The sequence below is a fragment of the Eimeria necatrix genome, genomic scaffold (assembly GCF_000499385.1).
Source record: "Eimeria necatrix Houghton genomic scaffold, Enh_scaff18, whole genome shotgun sequence".
Classification (NCBI taxonomy): domain Eukaryota; phylum Apicomplexa; class Conoidasida; order Eucoccidiorida; family Eimeriidae; genus Eimeria; species Eimeria necatrix.
The window spans coordinates 194,677-207,500 of record NW_013652461.1 but is presented as its reverse complement, the minus strand read 5'-3'; the positions used below and the strand labels follow the sequence as shown (position 1 = coordinate 207,500).

Here is a 12,824-nt window from a genome sequence, read left to right as displayed (position 1 = left end):
TGGGGCTTCTCCTGCTGCTTGCGTGCTGCAGTCTGCTGTTGCTGCTACAGCTTGCACTCCAAAGTCTAGTTCTTGCTTCACATCCACGCACAGAGAGTCCTGAGCAGCAGCAGCAGCAGCAGCAGCAGCAGCAGCAGCAGCAGCAGAAGTCGCAGTAGCAGCAGCAGCAGTAGCTGCTGCAGTAGTAGCAGCAGCCGCAGCGGCAACAGCCGCAGCGGCAACAGCAGCAGCCTTCACAGCAGCAGCAGCAGCCTTCACAGCAGCAGCAGCCGCCACCACAGCAGCAGCAGCAGCTGCCACAGCAGCAGCAGCAGCAGCAGCAGCAGCAGCAGCAGCAGCAGACCTTGGGCGCCTTGAGTGCTAGAACTCTGTCAGCAAATGGGTGAAGGTTGATGGAGTCTTTGATGTTTTCTTTTTTTTTGACAAAAGATATTTTAATTGGAATTCTTTTGCTTTTAATGTTCATGGCATCTACTTCTGCTGCTGTTGCTTCTGCTGCTGCTGCTGCTGCAGCAGACAACTCGCGGGGAGTCACAGGCAGCTCAGCCTCCTCCTCCCGCTGCTGCTGCTTTGCTGCTGCTGCTGCTGCCAGCAGCTCAGCAGCAGCAGCTTCCCCTCTTGCTGCAGCAGCAGCAGCTCGCGCCTCTTCCAGTGCCTGTGGGTAAAATACCATTTTAAATATTTGATTATTATTTATTATTTATTATCTATTATTTATTATTTATTATTTATTATTTATTATTTATTATTTATTATTTATTATTTATTATTCACTCTTTACTATTTATTATTTATTATTTATTATTTATTATTTATTATTTATTATTTATTATTTATTATTTATTATTTATTCAGGGCATACAACCTGTTTTCTAGGATTTAGGGTTTAGGGTTTAGGGTTTAGGGTTTAGGGTTTGCCTGGGCCACGGCTTCGCTTGCGACTTGTGTAAAAGGCAGCAAGAAGTTCCCGCCGTAGTTGCTTTGATCATCTCTGACAAGAATAATTTCTTCGAGAGGAAATGCCTTTGAAGAAAAAGCGCAAAAACAAAAAAATTGGGGTGTACAGACAGCTGGGGGGCCGCGGGGTGTCTGTACACCCCAGCAGTCCATGGGGTGTACAGACAGCTGGGGGGCCGCTGGGGTGTCTGTACACCCCAGCGCTCTAGGGTTTAGGGTTTCGCCAAACCCTAAACCCTAGATCGTTGGATAGCGAAATTCGCTTCGTTTCGACTCGCCTTTATTATCGACTTGTGCTCACTCCAGTCGGAGTCTTTTCCTCTTTTTGAAATCTCCTGAAGTATACTTTTCTTCGAAAACGTTTTAAAGGGTACTAGGGGCCCCTCGGGGGCCCCCTGGGGGCCCCCCTGGGGGGCCCCCTGGGGGGCCCCCTGGGGGGCCCCCTGGGGGGCCCCCAAGGCCAGTAAGCCCATTCTTTTTAGGTTTTGTTTTCTTATAGATATTCCCATTATCCCGTCTATTCCAGGAGCAATATTTAATTTGAGAGTCCTGAAATAAAAATAAATAAAAATAATAATAATAATAATAAAATAAAAATAATAATAATAATAATAAATGTTTTAAAAAGTAAAAGTTGAAGAAGTGGTGGAGCTGTTTCGGCGCGCAAAGAAGTAAATAAAAAATCTTTTGGGGATTTTTATTTATTCTTTTTTAAAAAAATAAATTAATAAATGAAATAAATAAAAAAACAAATAAGTGTTTGTTTGAAAGTCTCTAAAACCCTTTTTGGTGGTTTGGGTTGCCACTTAAAGCAAAATTTCACTTAATCGGATTTGAAATGAAATTACAACTTCAGTTAAATTTAAGATCAATTTAAATTAGCAATTGAGAAAATATAATTATAATTTAAATCATAATTATTATAATTATCATAATTATCAAAATTTTAATTTTAATTTTAATTCTAATTTTCAACTTATTTTCGAAACTTTTTTAATTGCAACAAAATGCTTTCTGGAAGCCCGTGGGTCCCAAAAGGTGATTTTTGGAAATCAAAAAAACAAATAAATTAAAAATAATTAAATATTTGCAAATTGGAAACATTTAATTCAACTATTTCAATTTATTAGAATTAAATGAATTAAAATTGCTAAATAACTAATTGCTCTAAGTGGAAAAGAAAAGAAACTCCAACTGCATGCACTTGCTAACTCGAAATAATTTGAAATATATTCTTAAATTTTAAATTTTAAATTTTAAATTTTAAATAATTTATTTTTCCAAAAACTTCGAATTGCAAACTTCTGACCATTCGGGAGGTTCTTCTGTTTCATTTTCTGTTTTTGTTTTTGTCTCTCCATCAGTTTCTTCATTTTGATCTTTTGTTGAATTTTCTCCTTCATCAACATCTGCTGCTGCTGCTGCTGCTGCTTCCGCTGCTGCTGCTGCTGCTGCTTCTGTTCCGGCTGCTTCTGCTGCTGCTGCTGCTGCTGCTGCTGCTTCAGGGTCAGTTTCTGCTGGCATAGACTCAGCTTCCGCTGCTGCTTCTGCTGCTGCTGCTGCTTCGTTTGACGCTGGAGCTTCAGCAGCAGTTGTTGCTGCTGCTGCTGCTGCTGTTGCTGTTGCTGCTGGCTCTGCCGCTGCTGTTCCTTCGCTTGTTGCGGCTGCTGCTGCTGGATCTTCCTGCTGCTCTGCTGCTGCTGTTCCTGTTGCGTCTGCCGGCTCCGCTGCTGCTGCTCCTGTCTCTGCTGCTGCTGCTGCAGCTGCTGCTGCTGTTTCTGGGGTGGTGGGCTCGCCATCATCCTCCCCTGGGGTTTCGGGTGTATGTACACCTGACGATACTGAGTCTGAGAAAGTCGCAGTGGGACTTTCAATGCCACTTTGACTTGTTCCTTCTTCAGGTGTATCTGCTGCTGCTGCTGCTGCTGCTGCTGCTGCTGCAGCTGGTTCGTCTGTCAGGGGGGAGGGGGGGCGGGCCCCCTCTGCGTTTTCCATGGTTGTTATTGAGTTTTTGTCTCTTCAAATTGTAATTATTTAATTTAAAATTGGAAAAATTAACAAAATGACAAAACCAATCTATTTTTGCGTGCAATCCCGCCGCCGAATCGAGGTGACCGGGGCCCCGGTGACCTTGTGAGCCCTAGCCTAGCTGCCGCTTGGTGCATGCAGGATATTTTCTCTTCTTTTAAGAACAAAATAATATTTAAAAGAATTAAAAAACAAAATCTTTTTATTTGATTGAACAAACCATCTCAAGCATTCCAAAGCGCCATTTCTGTTCAGCCAGTGGCTCGCTGCCAGTGTACATACACTGCAACTGCGTGCCTTTGCTCAAGGACGAAAGCAAACAAGATCGTCCTTTGCGTAAAAACAAAACAAATAATATTTCAAATTAATAACAATATTTAAAAGTATTATTTTGAGGAAAAGAGCAGTTTGGGACCTGCCGAGGGCACAGGCACTAGTCACGGCTGTAGGTGTGCATTTCTGCGTGTGTCTATACACTGTAGATCGGGCTTTTCGTCCCAAAAATTGTACAAATATATTCAAACAAACTATTTAATATGCAAAAACAAGCAAATACAAATAGCAAGTAGAAATAGAGAAGCTCACGAATATTGTGCATCTCCAAATTATAGAGTCTGCAAATGCTGCACAAAGGCACTTCAAAGAAAACTCGAACAAAGACGAAAGAGCCATATTTCTTGAACTCTAAACTAAGAGGAAGTCTTTATCTGCAATTATACTCGAGTTTATTAATTACAGGAAATCTTTATTTAAAACTATACTCGAGTTTATTAATTACAAGGTAATTCTTATGTGCAGTTACACTCGAGTTCATTAACCCTCTTTCCGTCATTTTCCTCTTGACCGCTGCGCATCTCTTTATTCTTTCTGCATGCTTTTAGGTTTTTGAAAAACTTTGGGGAAATACATTTATATTTAATGCCTTTGCAGGCCCTTCTTCCTACTTCTTTACTCTCGCAAAAGTTTATTTTAGTTCTCATTCTGGCCCTATGTTTTGCACTTATTGTCTTTGTAAATCTGCATCATCTACATCCACAGATTAACATATGCATATATATATATATATATACATATATATATATGTGTGTATATATGTATTATATATATATATATATATTATATATATATACATATATATATATATACTTATACTTATATACATACTCTATATTTGCACTTAATAAATCTTTGTTTCGTGTTTATATATTTGGATGCACCTTTATATCTGGATCAGTGAAAGTGTAATAAACTAAGGAACTGTACGTACACTCTGTGCACAATGCAAATACACTTTTGTTTTGTAAATTCATTTGCCAAAGCCTTTCTCGAAAAGAATACAAATGTAGGCATGGAAGAACAGAATGGAAGTTTGCATTATAAACAGAAAACATAAATGAAAACAAAATTAGATAAAGCAGCACCAGCAAAGTTGCAGCGAAGCGGGTGTACATACACCCCAGTGTACGCACAGCCAAAGAGCCTAAGCTGCACAAATATATAAAAAAGATCACAAAATATTTTAATAACTTAATTAAATAAACTGGCAATTAAACAAATGACTAAAGGACTGGTGCAGATATAGACAAGTCGCCAGAAATGGGTGTTGATACAGTAAAACATAGATTCAGGTTTGGGTGTACGGACAGCAGCAAAGCAGCAGCAGCAGCAGCAGCAGCTACTGTTGTTGTTGCTGCTGCTGCTGCTGCTACGTGGCATGTGTAAGAGAAGGCTAAAGGTGAAGTGCATGCATGCATGCACGCATCAATGGTCTTTTGTTTATTATTAATCAAGACTTAAAAGGGGGCCCAAATATAAATGTTGAAATAAATAAAATTATTTTCATTAAATCTACTTTTCCCTCTACCCGCTTTAAAAAAAAACTGCAAATGAATGAAATGGAAAGAACAGTTCAAGTAACATTCTGCTGTTTGCTGGAGACTGCTGCTGCTGCTACTTCAGGCACTTTGCGGGAGAGTTTAAAACCAGAATTTAAGCTGGTTGTTAGGTGTTTTCGGCGTAGGGTTTAGGGTTTAGGGTTTAGGGTTTAGGGTTAAGGGTTTAGGATTACAGAACTGTGCATCAAAGAGTTGCCATCTGAAGACGCTGTTGCACTTAAGTGAGTTGCAGCTCATAATTTGTTTCTGGTTGCTGCTGCAAGGGTTTGAGCTCGCGTTTAGGGTTTAGGGCTGAGGGTTTTGGGTTAGGCTCTAGGGTTTGAGATTTGGGGGTTTGCTAATGAGGGTTTATCATGGCATAACCCTCACTGTTTTTGCTCTCAGCAGCTTCAAGAGGGATCTAAAAATAAAATTACTTTATAAATGCCAGACATTTGTTGAATTCTCTATTTCAAAGCCATTAATGGCTTAGAAATGGCAATTAATGGTCCGTGGTTTGGCCTCAGCGGAAGGCGCGGGCATTTATATTCCAGGGCTTTGCGTTTTTGTCTTCTTTAAATACTTCTAAACAGCAAATCTTCATTTTTTTAACATTACAAACAAATATAATATTTTAAAAACATTATTAAGCGTGCTCAACGGGACATTTCTTCATTTTCGGCAAAGAGGAACCCCCTGCGAAGGTGACCCTGTGATGGACAGGAAGGCGGCGCACCGTGCACATGCGATTTCTTGCGCGGTTTCAACTCCAGGCTTCTAAATATATTCAATTAAAGCAAATCTTTGCATTATTGGGACACTAATTTGATTATTTATGGGCGAGAAGCGGCGAAAATAGCCAATTCTGGGCCGGGGTTCGGCGCACTGCGCAGTGCGTGGACACTCGCGAAACCTCTTCTCCCCTGCATGCATCTGTTTCTTGGCTCTTTTTCGCCCTTAGAAAATATACAAACTTTTGGAAAATATAAACTTTTGGAAAAGGAAGAGGACTCGCGAAGAGAGCTTGAAAGACTTAGGCGGCGCTGTGAACAGCGCGCGGCGCTGTTCTACGGAAACTTCGCCGCTCTTGCAGCGCACACTCAACAGACTTCGGAATCGGCATTCTCGGAAGATAAAACTGCTATTTTGGAACAATTTTTAAAATATAAAAAGAACTGAATACCCGCTGCTAGAGTTGCAGCCGGGCTGGCCACGGCCAGGCTCTTTTTCCGTAGATTTCCATGGTCATTCTTGTGTTGCTGCTGCCGAAACAATGGGAAATTCTTGCTGCTACATCACTCACCAAGAGCCGGTAGGTTCAGTAGAGCAAACGAAACATCCGCAACATCTTTTCATCTTTAGTTTTCCGCAATTTAGTTCAAATTTTGTAGCGCAATATGACTTTCACAAGGGCCTGTGTTACTGGACATTACCCAAGGGGTCAGCTCCAGAAATACTTTATGTTTAGGAAATATATTTCAAACATAGAAAGTTCTTGCGCACTTTCTTGCGCAATAGCTTTTTATCTTTCAAATATATTTCCGCAAAGAAGGCTGGGCCAGCAGCCTGCCTTCCGAATAGTAGAAAGATGTTCTGCAGACTCTGTCACTAAGTGCAGATGTTGGATTCGTTATGAAGTCTTTAGCAACTGGTCAGCAAGGCTATGCAAGCAGTCAAGCTTTGTTTCTCCTCAAAATAGCATTAATTTGCACAATTACATGCCATTAATTTGCACAATTACATAGCATTAATTTGCACAATTACATAGCATTAATTTGCACAATTACATAGCATTAATTTGCACAATTACATAGCATTAATTTGCACAATTATATAGCATTAATTTGCACAATTACATAGCATTAATTTGCACAATTACATAGCATTAATTTGCAGAGTTACACCAGCCGAAATAAACTTATTCGCGAAAGCTCAGTGCAGGCTGGCGGCGTCGTTAGCCCGAGAGAAAGCATACCTGGCAATCTGCTGCAGAGTTTAAAAGTGCTAAATGGCTGTTTTAATTTATTAAAAGATGACTTGGGATTTGTTAGGCTGCTTTCAGGGCAGTGAAGCTGCTGTTAAGCAATTCATGAAGCGCATGGAAGCTGAGGGCATTCCCATTCAAGTCGTTTTGCAGGTTTGGCTAGGAGAAGCAGCAGTTGCTCTTTAGCCTGAATTCTTGCAGCATTTACACTTTTAAGAGTCCAGTTTAAATGCTGGCCTCCTTTAATAGAATACCCTTTTACTTTGCGGCGCTGCTTGGCCATTCAGAACGGCAAGAATATGGCCTGCACTCTCCACTTGGACACTACGGCCCGTTCGCTGAGGCTCCGCAACGGTGTAAGCTTGCTTTAATTTTTTTCTCTACTTCATCACATAAATGTTACTAAAGCTGCATTTTAAAGCTAGTCTACAGCCTACTCAACTGTTTTCATTCCCCAACTGGTGCAACGGAAGCCTTTAAGAAGCAACTAGATGATTCTACAGCTATTTTCGCAGAGTCCTAATGCTTTCATAGCACTGTGAAGTGGTGAAGTGATATTGAATAAAAATTTTCAATGAGATGCGGCTCCAAAGGTTCTGCGAATGCTCAGGAAAAATCGCGTTGGGTCCCATTCAACACAGTTAAGAACATTCTAACAACCCCGCAGCAGCTCGCGAGGGTGGAAACCCAGGGAGATTTTGCTCAAGAGCCTTTGTAAGCTTTCTCTCCTTTAATTTGGCTCACCAAAAAGTGCAACTGTGGCAGTCTGCCGAGGCTAAATGCAAAGTTTCTGCACGGCCAGCGAAAGCCCTCAAGCTGAGTAGCAGCAGTTCTGCAGCGTTGTGCATGCAGGGCAGTTGGCCTTCATATTTCCAAAACGGAAAGCTGTATTCCGTTGCTTTTGGAAAATGAAGCAGATAAGTGTAACTTTGTGGAAATGCTGAAGTCATTTGGGATACATCCGCACAAGTCCAAGAAGTCGGAGGCGAGCGAGGACCGGCAGAACCAGCCAGTTGAATCCCATGCTTCCTAAAAAGGAGTTGTTGGCGAGCTTAAAAGTACCTTAAGCTTGCTCCTTTGTTTTGCTGCTGCTGACTAAATGGCCCGAAAAGTAACACTAGAGCACTGTGTTCAGTAGCGCTAAATTGGCGCGATTTTCCGGGCTCTGTGAAGGGCTACCAACCAAATCAGGTTTTTTTCCCTTTAATTCTTGAGGACCTTTTTTGCCTTGTCCAAATTGCATGCTCTGAAGTGAGAATTCAAGTAATTGATAAACTGTACGAGTTTCTGATATTGTACGTAGTCCTCGGTTTTGGGAGCTACATGAAGCCCCAAGTGTACGGTAAAACGGCAGAAGACGTACAAGAAAAGGCTATAACAAGTTTTGTTTGGAAAACAATGTGTTAAAGTTGTATAAAGAAGCTCCCTTGTAAGTCAAATTGCTTTCGAACGGGTGTTGTTTGGAAACTTATATGTTGTAGTTGTTGAGGGAACTTCCTCGTAAATCGAATAACTTTCAAGCAGCTTCACGTCTCGACTCCCTTATACAAAAGCTGTTTGCAGACGCCTGCTTTCTTATTTTACTTAATGCATGAGCGCTTGCTGAAATTCCTCGAGGTTGGTCTCAATGCATGCAATTAGATTACTGGCTCTTTCCAAGCGGAACATGAATACGGGCCAAACTCTACTTTAATGGACCATTTTCTCCATTTTAATGAGTCAGTTTCTTCTGGAGGACACATTTTGGCTTATGTGTGAGTCGGTAATTTGCAATGAAGAATTGCTGGTAATCATGAAAGCCAGTCCCAAGGCCGGCAAGGGTTTCACTGTAAAGAAGCCACCGATATCAGCCAGATACTGCTGCTCTGCGTCGTCTGGAGTAGCTTTTTAATTTCAACTCGGACACATTGCATGAATGGGACTGTTGAGAGGAAAACTTGGCATGGGCATTCAGATTCCTTCGGACAAAAGGCATTAGTCTGTGGGCATCTAGCAATTGCTGCAAGTAGGCTGGGGATAGGTTCCCGTGGCTGCGTGATCCAAAGACGGCCACCAAAGGCCCTAATTGGTAATGTTATCATTGGTAATGTTATCACTGTAGTATTCAGCCTGGGAGTGCCTGTTCGTGACTCTCGTGTGCTGACCTCGCCTGCACGCGAAATCTCAAGTTTAGTAACAGTGGGATGAGCTGTGTTGATCCATGCAGATGGAATTAACTCAAGCTGATGAGTTTCTCAGCAGCCTTTGCGGTAGCTCGCTATTACGTGAAGTATGTAAACGGAGCACCGCAGGCTCCTGTAGCTTGTTATCCCCCAGGAGTTCGATTTCGAGGCACCATATGCTTCCGTACGTAAGAGCCACGCTGGTTCTGTGGGAGTACTGTGGCAGCTACAGACGGTTTTTAAATACGTTTTCTCCCATATAGCATATAGTGCGTTTTGGCGCGCTTCTTCTTTTGTTTATTGATGGGGCAACACTCAAGCACTGCCCGTGGACTATGAGAAGGCTAATTGGACACAAAGTAGACATATTTTATAGCCATTCTTTAGCCGTTGCGGAAATAACTGGATCCTGTTGTCCGTGAGCGAGCAATTAAGAAAAGACGCAAATGGCATGGGGAGTCTGGGCAGAGCCTAGGAACTTGACTGTGCGAAGGCGGCACCATTGAATACTGCACGTCGCCAAAATGAAGCACATCTAAATTTCCACATTTTTTATCTAGAAAAAGAGAAGAAGCAGGAAATTGGAAGGGTTGCTCGGCACATACCGAACTGTTGTGTGATGCCACTGGCTCCTTGTGTATGCTCGTACAAGCATTGGTGACCCTAGTTCCTATGCCCAACCGTACCAAGCATCGAAATGCACTACCAGGAATAATAGCTAGATTTTTAGCGCAAATCAACTGATAATTTCCAATAGAGACGTTGGTTGCTATGATTGCAAAAAAGGGGGCTTTCGGTGGCAGTGCCTTTGCTGAGGTCACTAGGCGCACCTGAGAGCGGCGTTCTCGGTAGTGGCCGCTAGCCTCCATCGAGAACTGGCTGTTGAAATTTGGAACAAATTTAGTGTTTCCCTGAAAACCCTGTTGCATTGCTGTTTATTTTAGAGCTTTCAAGAGGGAATAAGTAAGTCAAGAGTACTAGCCACCGTGCAGGCTTCGCAAGTGATCGCCGCACCAGTATGAAATGCGCATTCCTCCCAATGCACAGCATCGATTTGAAACGCCCATTTCTAGCTGAAAACCTTGTATTACAAGGCGTAATTTCAGTCAATTAGCATTGTTCCGTCTACAATTGTTTCCTTCCATGTGCTGGAGGCCAGAAATTAAGGCTGCTCTGAACACTTGAAACAGGGATCACTGTGGCGGTTACGTTGTGGCAGACAAAACAACAAATTCCAATCAGAAAATGCCATCAAGAGCTTCTTCAAGAGCCTCTAAGGGGCCCACAACCACCATCACGGGCTCATTCTACTGTCATGTGGAGAATCCTGAAAAGTGAGCACCCAAGACGCTGCACCCAACCATTTGAGTGCCTTCTCATTGCAGGCTTTTCCATACAAATTTCGAAAAGTTCTAATTTTCTATGCATTTAGAGAGCATTTTTGAACGAAAAAGTGCAAGTATGCTTACACCGGCTCGTTAAGACCAGCATCTCTGCTATGCATCACTTACGGTTTCGTAGTCACAGCTAATAGATGCACTGAGCGACAGATGCAAACATACTTCAGTGCAGACCTACATGCTGCCTCTGCCCAGGGATTCCGCCGGAAAAGCTGGATCTAAAGCGAAGGTAACGGGAACCAGAACTTCCACGAGAAGCCGTCGGCTGTTGGCGCCAGAAGAGCCGGAAGTCCTACGGCCTCACTGCGACAAGTGCGGCTTTGGCGAGGCCCTGAGACCCGGCCTCGACTGCCGCTGCCACTGCTACCAATGCTCTTCTGGAAAGCCTCGTTGCTCTTCCCCGCGCATGGCTGCGCGTCGAGCGGAGAGGGAAACTTGTGAAACTTTCGCGACGAAACTTGCAATGACAAGAAGCCGCAGCGCTGCGTAAGTACTAGTGACTGTCACCAAATGAAAGCACAGACTCAATTCCCTTCTAGTTTTCTTTTTGTAGCCTAATGAGGCATCATTTGAGAAAATTTTGCTGCTGCCTCTGGAAGGCAAGCAACTGCTTCGCATGCCTTCCGGTTGTGCTCTCGACTGCAGGAGGCGAGACCAGCGAAAGGCAAGCGCAAGCAACCGCTCCACTGCAGATGTGTCTACAGTGAGCACAGTGGTCAAGAGTGAGTCCAGCAACTTGAAGAGGGGAGGCTCAAGTGGCACCAAGCAAGCTGTGGAGTCACGGAAGTCCGAGGTGTCTGAGCAAGCGCCACCCACAAGAGATGTGCCCAGTGGACTTAAGAAAACAGAGTCCACCAAATCCTGCAATAGTTGCAGAACAGAATCTCGCAAATCGATTGCTCACGGAGAAAGCAAGAAGGACGCAGCGCCATCTGAAGCAACTGTGGAGTCAACTCCGAATCAGCACCCCTGCAACCTTCCGTGCAAGCGCCAGAGAAATAAACCATGCAGGCCGAATCCTCCTTCGCGGTGCTCCAGCAGTGAAAACATTTCATCAAAGTACAGAAGACCCCACTGCCCCATGTGCAGTCAAGTTGGTTGCCTCCGAAACGTTGAAGTGCAGTGCTACTGTGATGCGTGCCAAGAGTCCAGGAACGGGCAGTGCAGCTCTCCACGGATGGCAGACTTCAGAAAGTCTCATCCAGGCTATGTTTCTACCACTAGCCGCAAGCAAGCATCTGCCTAAGGCATTTGCGCTGCTAGCTCACTAGATAACGAGGGAAAGCTCCACTAAGCGTATCAAGTTTAGGGCTGCACGCACGTAGGGCTCCGGTTTCTAGATGCCGAATGCTCTAAGATGTGGTCCCCGCGCACTGCAGCACTTGCTCTTCAGTGAGTCACGAAAATTCAAATGCTTTCGTGACTGGCTGCGCGGAGATCCTAAAAGTGCATGCACGGGAAGTAACAGCCTAAGACGAGCTTACAACCCTTCATTATCTAAAGTGAACACGGATGAAGGTGGGACGTCGAAAGGTGTGAACATATGTGGCTGCAAACAAATCAGTATATTATTAGCGCATGCGTCTGGCAAATGTATTTGGGATGCCTGTTGGCCCTTGCCCCTTGTAGACCAGCCAAAAAAAGCAGGGAGCTGCATGCACATTCTTTAAGCGAAACAAAACCTGGCAGGGGTCCTCCAGGCGATGCACATGCTGCCCTCTTGTGCCTAAAATGGTGCGCCTGGGGCTGCCGCAGCTCGCTTGGCTTCACGCCTATATTTCACCATAAGAATCATGCTGAGCCAACTACCGGAAGACACCGCTGGACCCACTCTATTTTTTCTCGAAGATGAACTTATTCTAGTATTCCATGCTACAAATTATGGGTAGACGTTCCTACTCGAGGCAAATAAACAGATGCAAAAACAATTCGGAAGCAGTAGCAACTGGCGCTTTCAGCAGAGTAGCTAGAAATAACCAATTCTATTTTCCGCCTCCCTTTCGGGCCGACATGAAAAACGCCTAGTGCCTCATCACTTCTGGGGTAAATGGCTTCCTCCATATAGCACGCACAGTCCTAAAAATCTTTGAAGGCACCCTCAGCGGCGCCAGAATGGAGCCGTAGGATAGAATGATTTGGAGTGAGCTGCAAATTACAGAGAAGTACTGAAATATGTGTGTAAGCAAAAAGTTTTTCTGGCGCTGTAACAGGAAACGCAACCATGGTAGCCGCGCCACGTGAGCCCTCCTGCGCGTAATTACATAAATGGCGCGTAATGCTTATGGCGCAGCTTGATTGCTTCACTTGACCCCACGCTGTACTGAAAATTCTGATTGAATGAGTGGAGCAATGATGAAGCAGCAATTTTGCGTGTTGACAGATGAACAGCATGGATTCACTGCTGAGGTACAAATGGCAC

General features: G+C 43.7%; 3 protein-coding genes across 3 annotated transcripts in view; 2 read left to right on the top strand and 1 right to left on the bottom strand.

Moving 5' to 3' along the window:
• Positions 1-2,952, bottom strand: part of ENH_00024710 (hypothtetical protein, conserved, putative) — a gene marked incomplete at both ends in the record, with an annotated part of 3,320 nt that extends 368 nt beyond the window's left edge. The window contains 3 exons of the mRNA XM_013579636.1: positions 1-99; positions 344-655; positions 2,260-2,952. The exon at positions 1-99 is cut by the window's left edge and continues 39 nt beyond it. Coding sequence (XP_013435090.1) covers positions 1-99; positions 344-655; positions 2,260-2,952 — 1,104 coding nt within the window. The remainder of the gene's footprint in view (positions 100-343; positions 656-2,259) is intronic.
• A 4,465-nt stretch (positions 2,953-7,417) lies between these two features.
• Positions 7,418-7,876, top strand: ENH_00024700 (hypothetical protein, conserved; the record flags this gene model as incomplete). Its single annotated transcript, XM_013579635.1, has 2 exons — positions 7,418-7,557; positions 7,696-7,876. The coding sequence occupies 2 exons, from the start codon at positions 7,418-7,420 to the stop codon at positions 7,874-7,876; spliced, it is 321 nt and encodes a 106-aa protein (XP_013435089.1).
• A 2,374-nt stretch (positions 7,877-10,250) lies between these two features.
• ENH_00024690 (hypothetical protein, conserved) lies at positions 10,251-11,651 on the top strand (the record flags this gene model as incomplete). Its single annotated transcript, XM_013579634.1, has 3 exons — positions 10,251-10,339; positions 10,601-10,891; positions 11,051-11,651. 3 exons carry the CDS (start codon positions 10,251-10,253, stop codon positions 11,649-11,651), a joined length of 981 nt encoding a protein of 326 aa, XP_013435088.1.
• Positions 11,652-12,824: the final 1,173 nt, after the last annotated feature.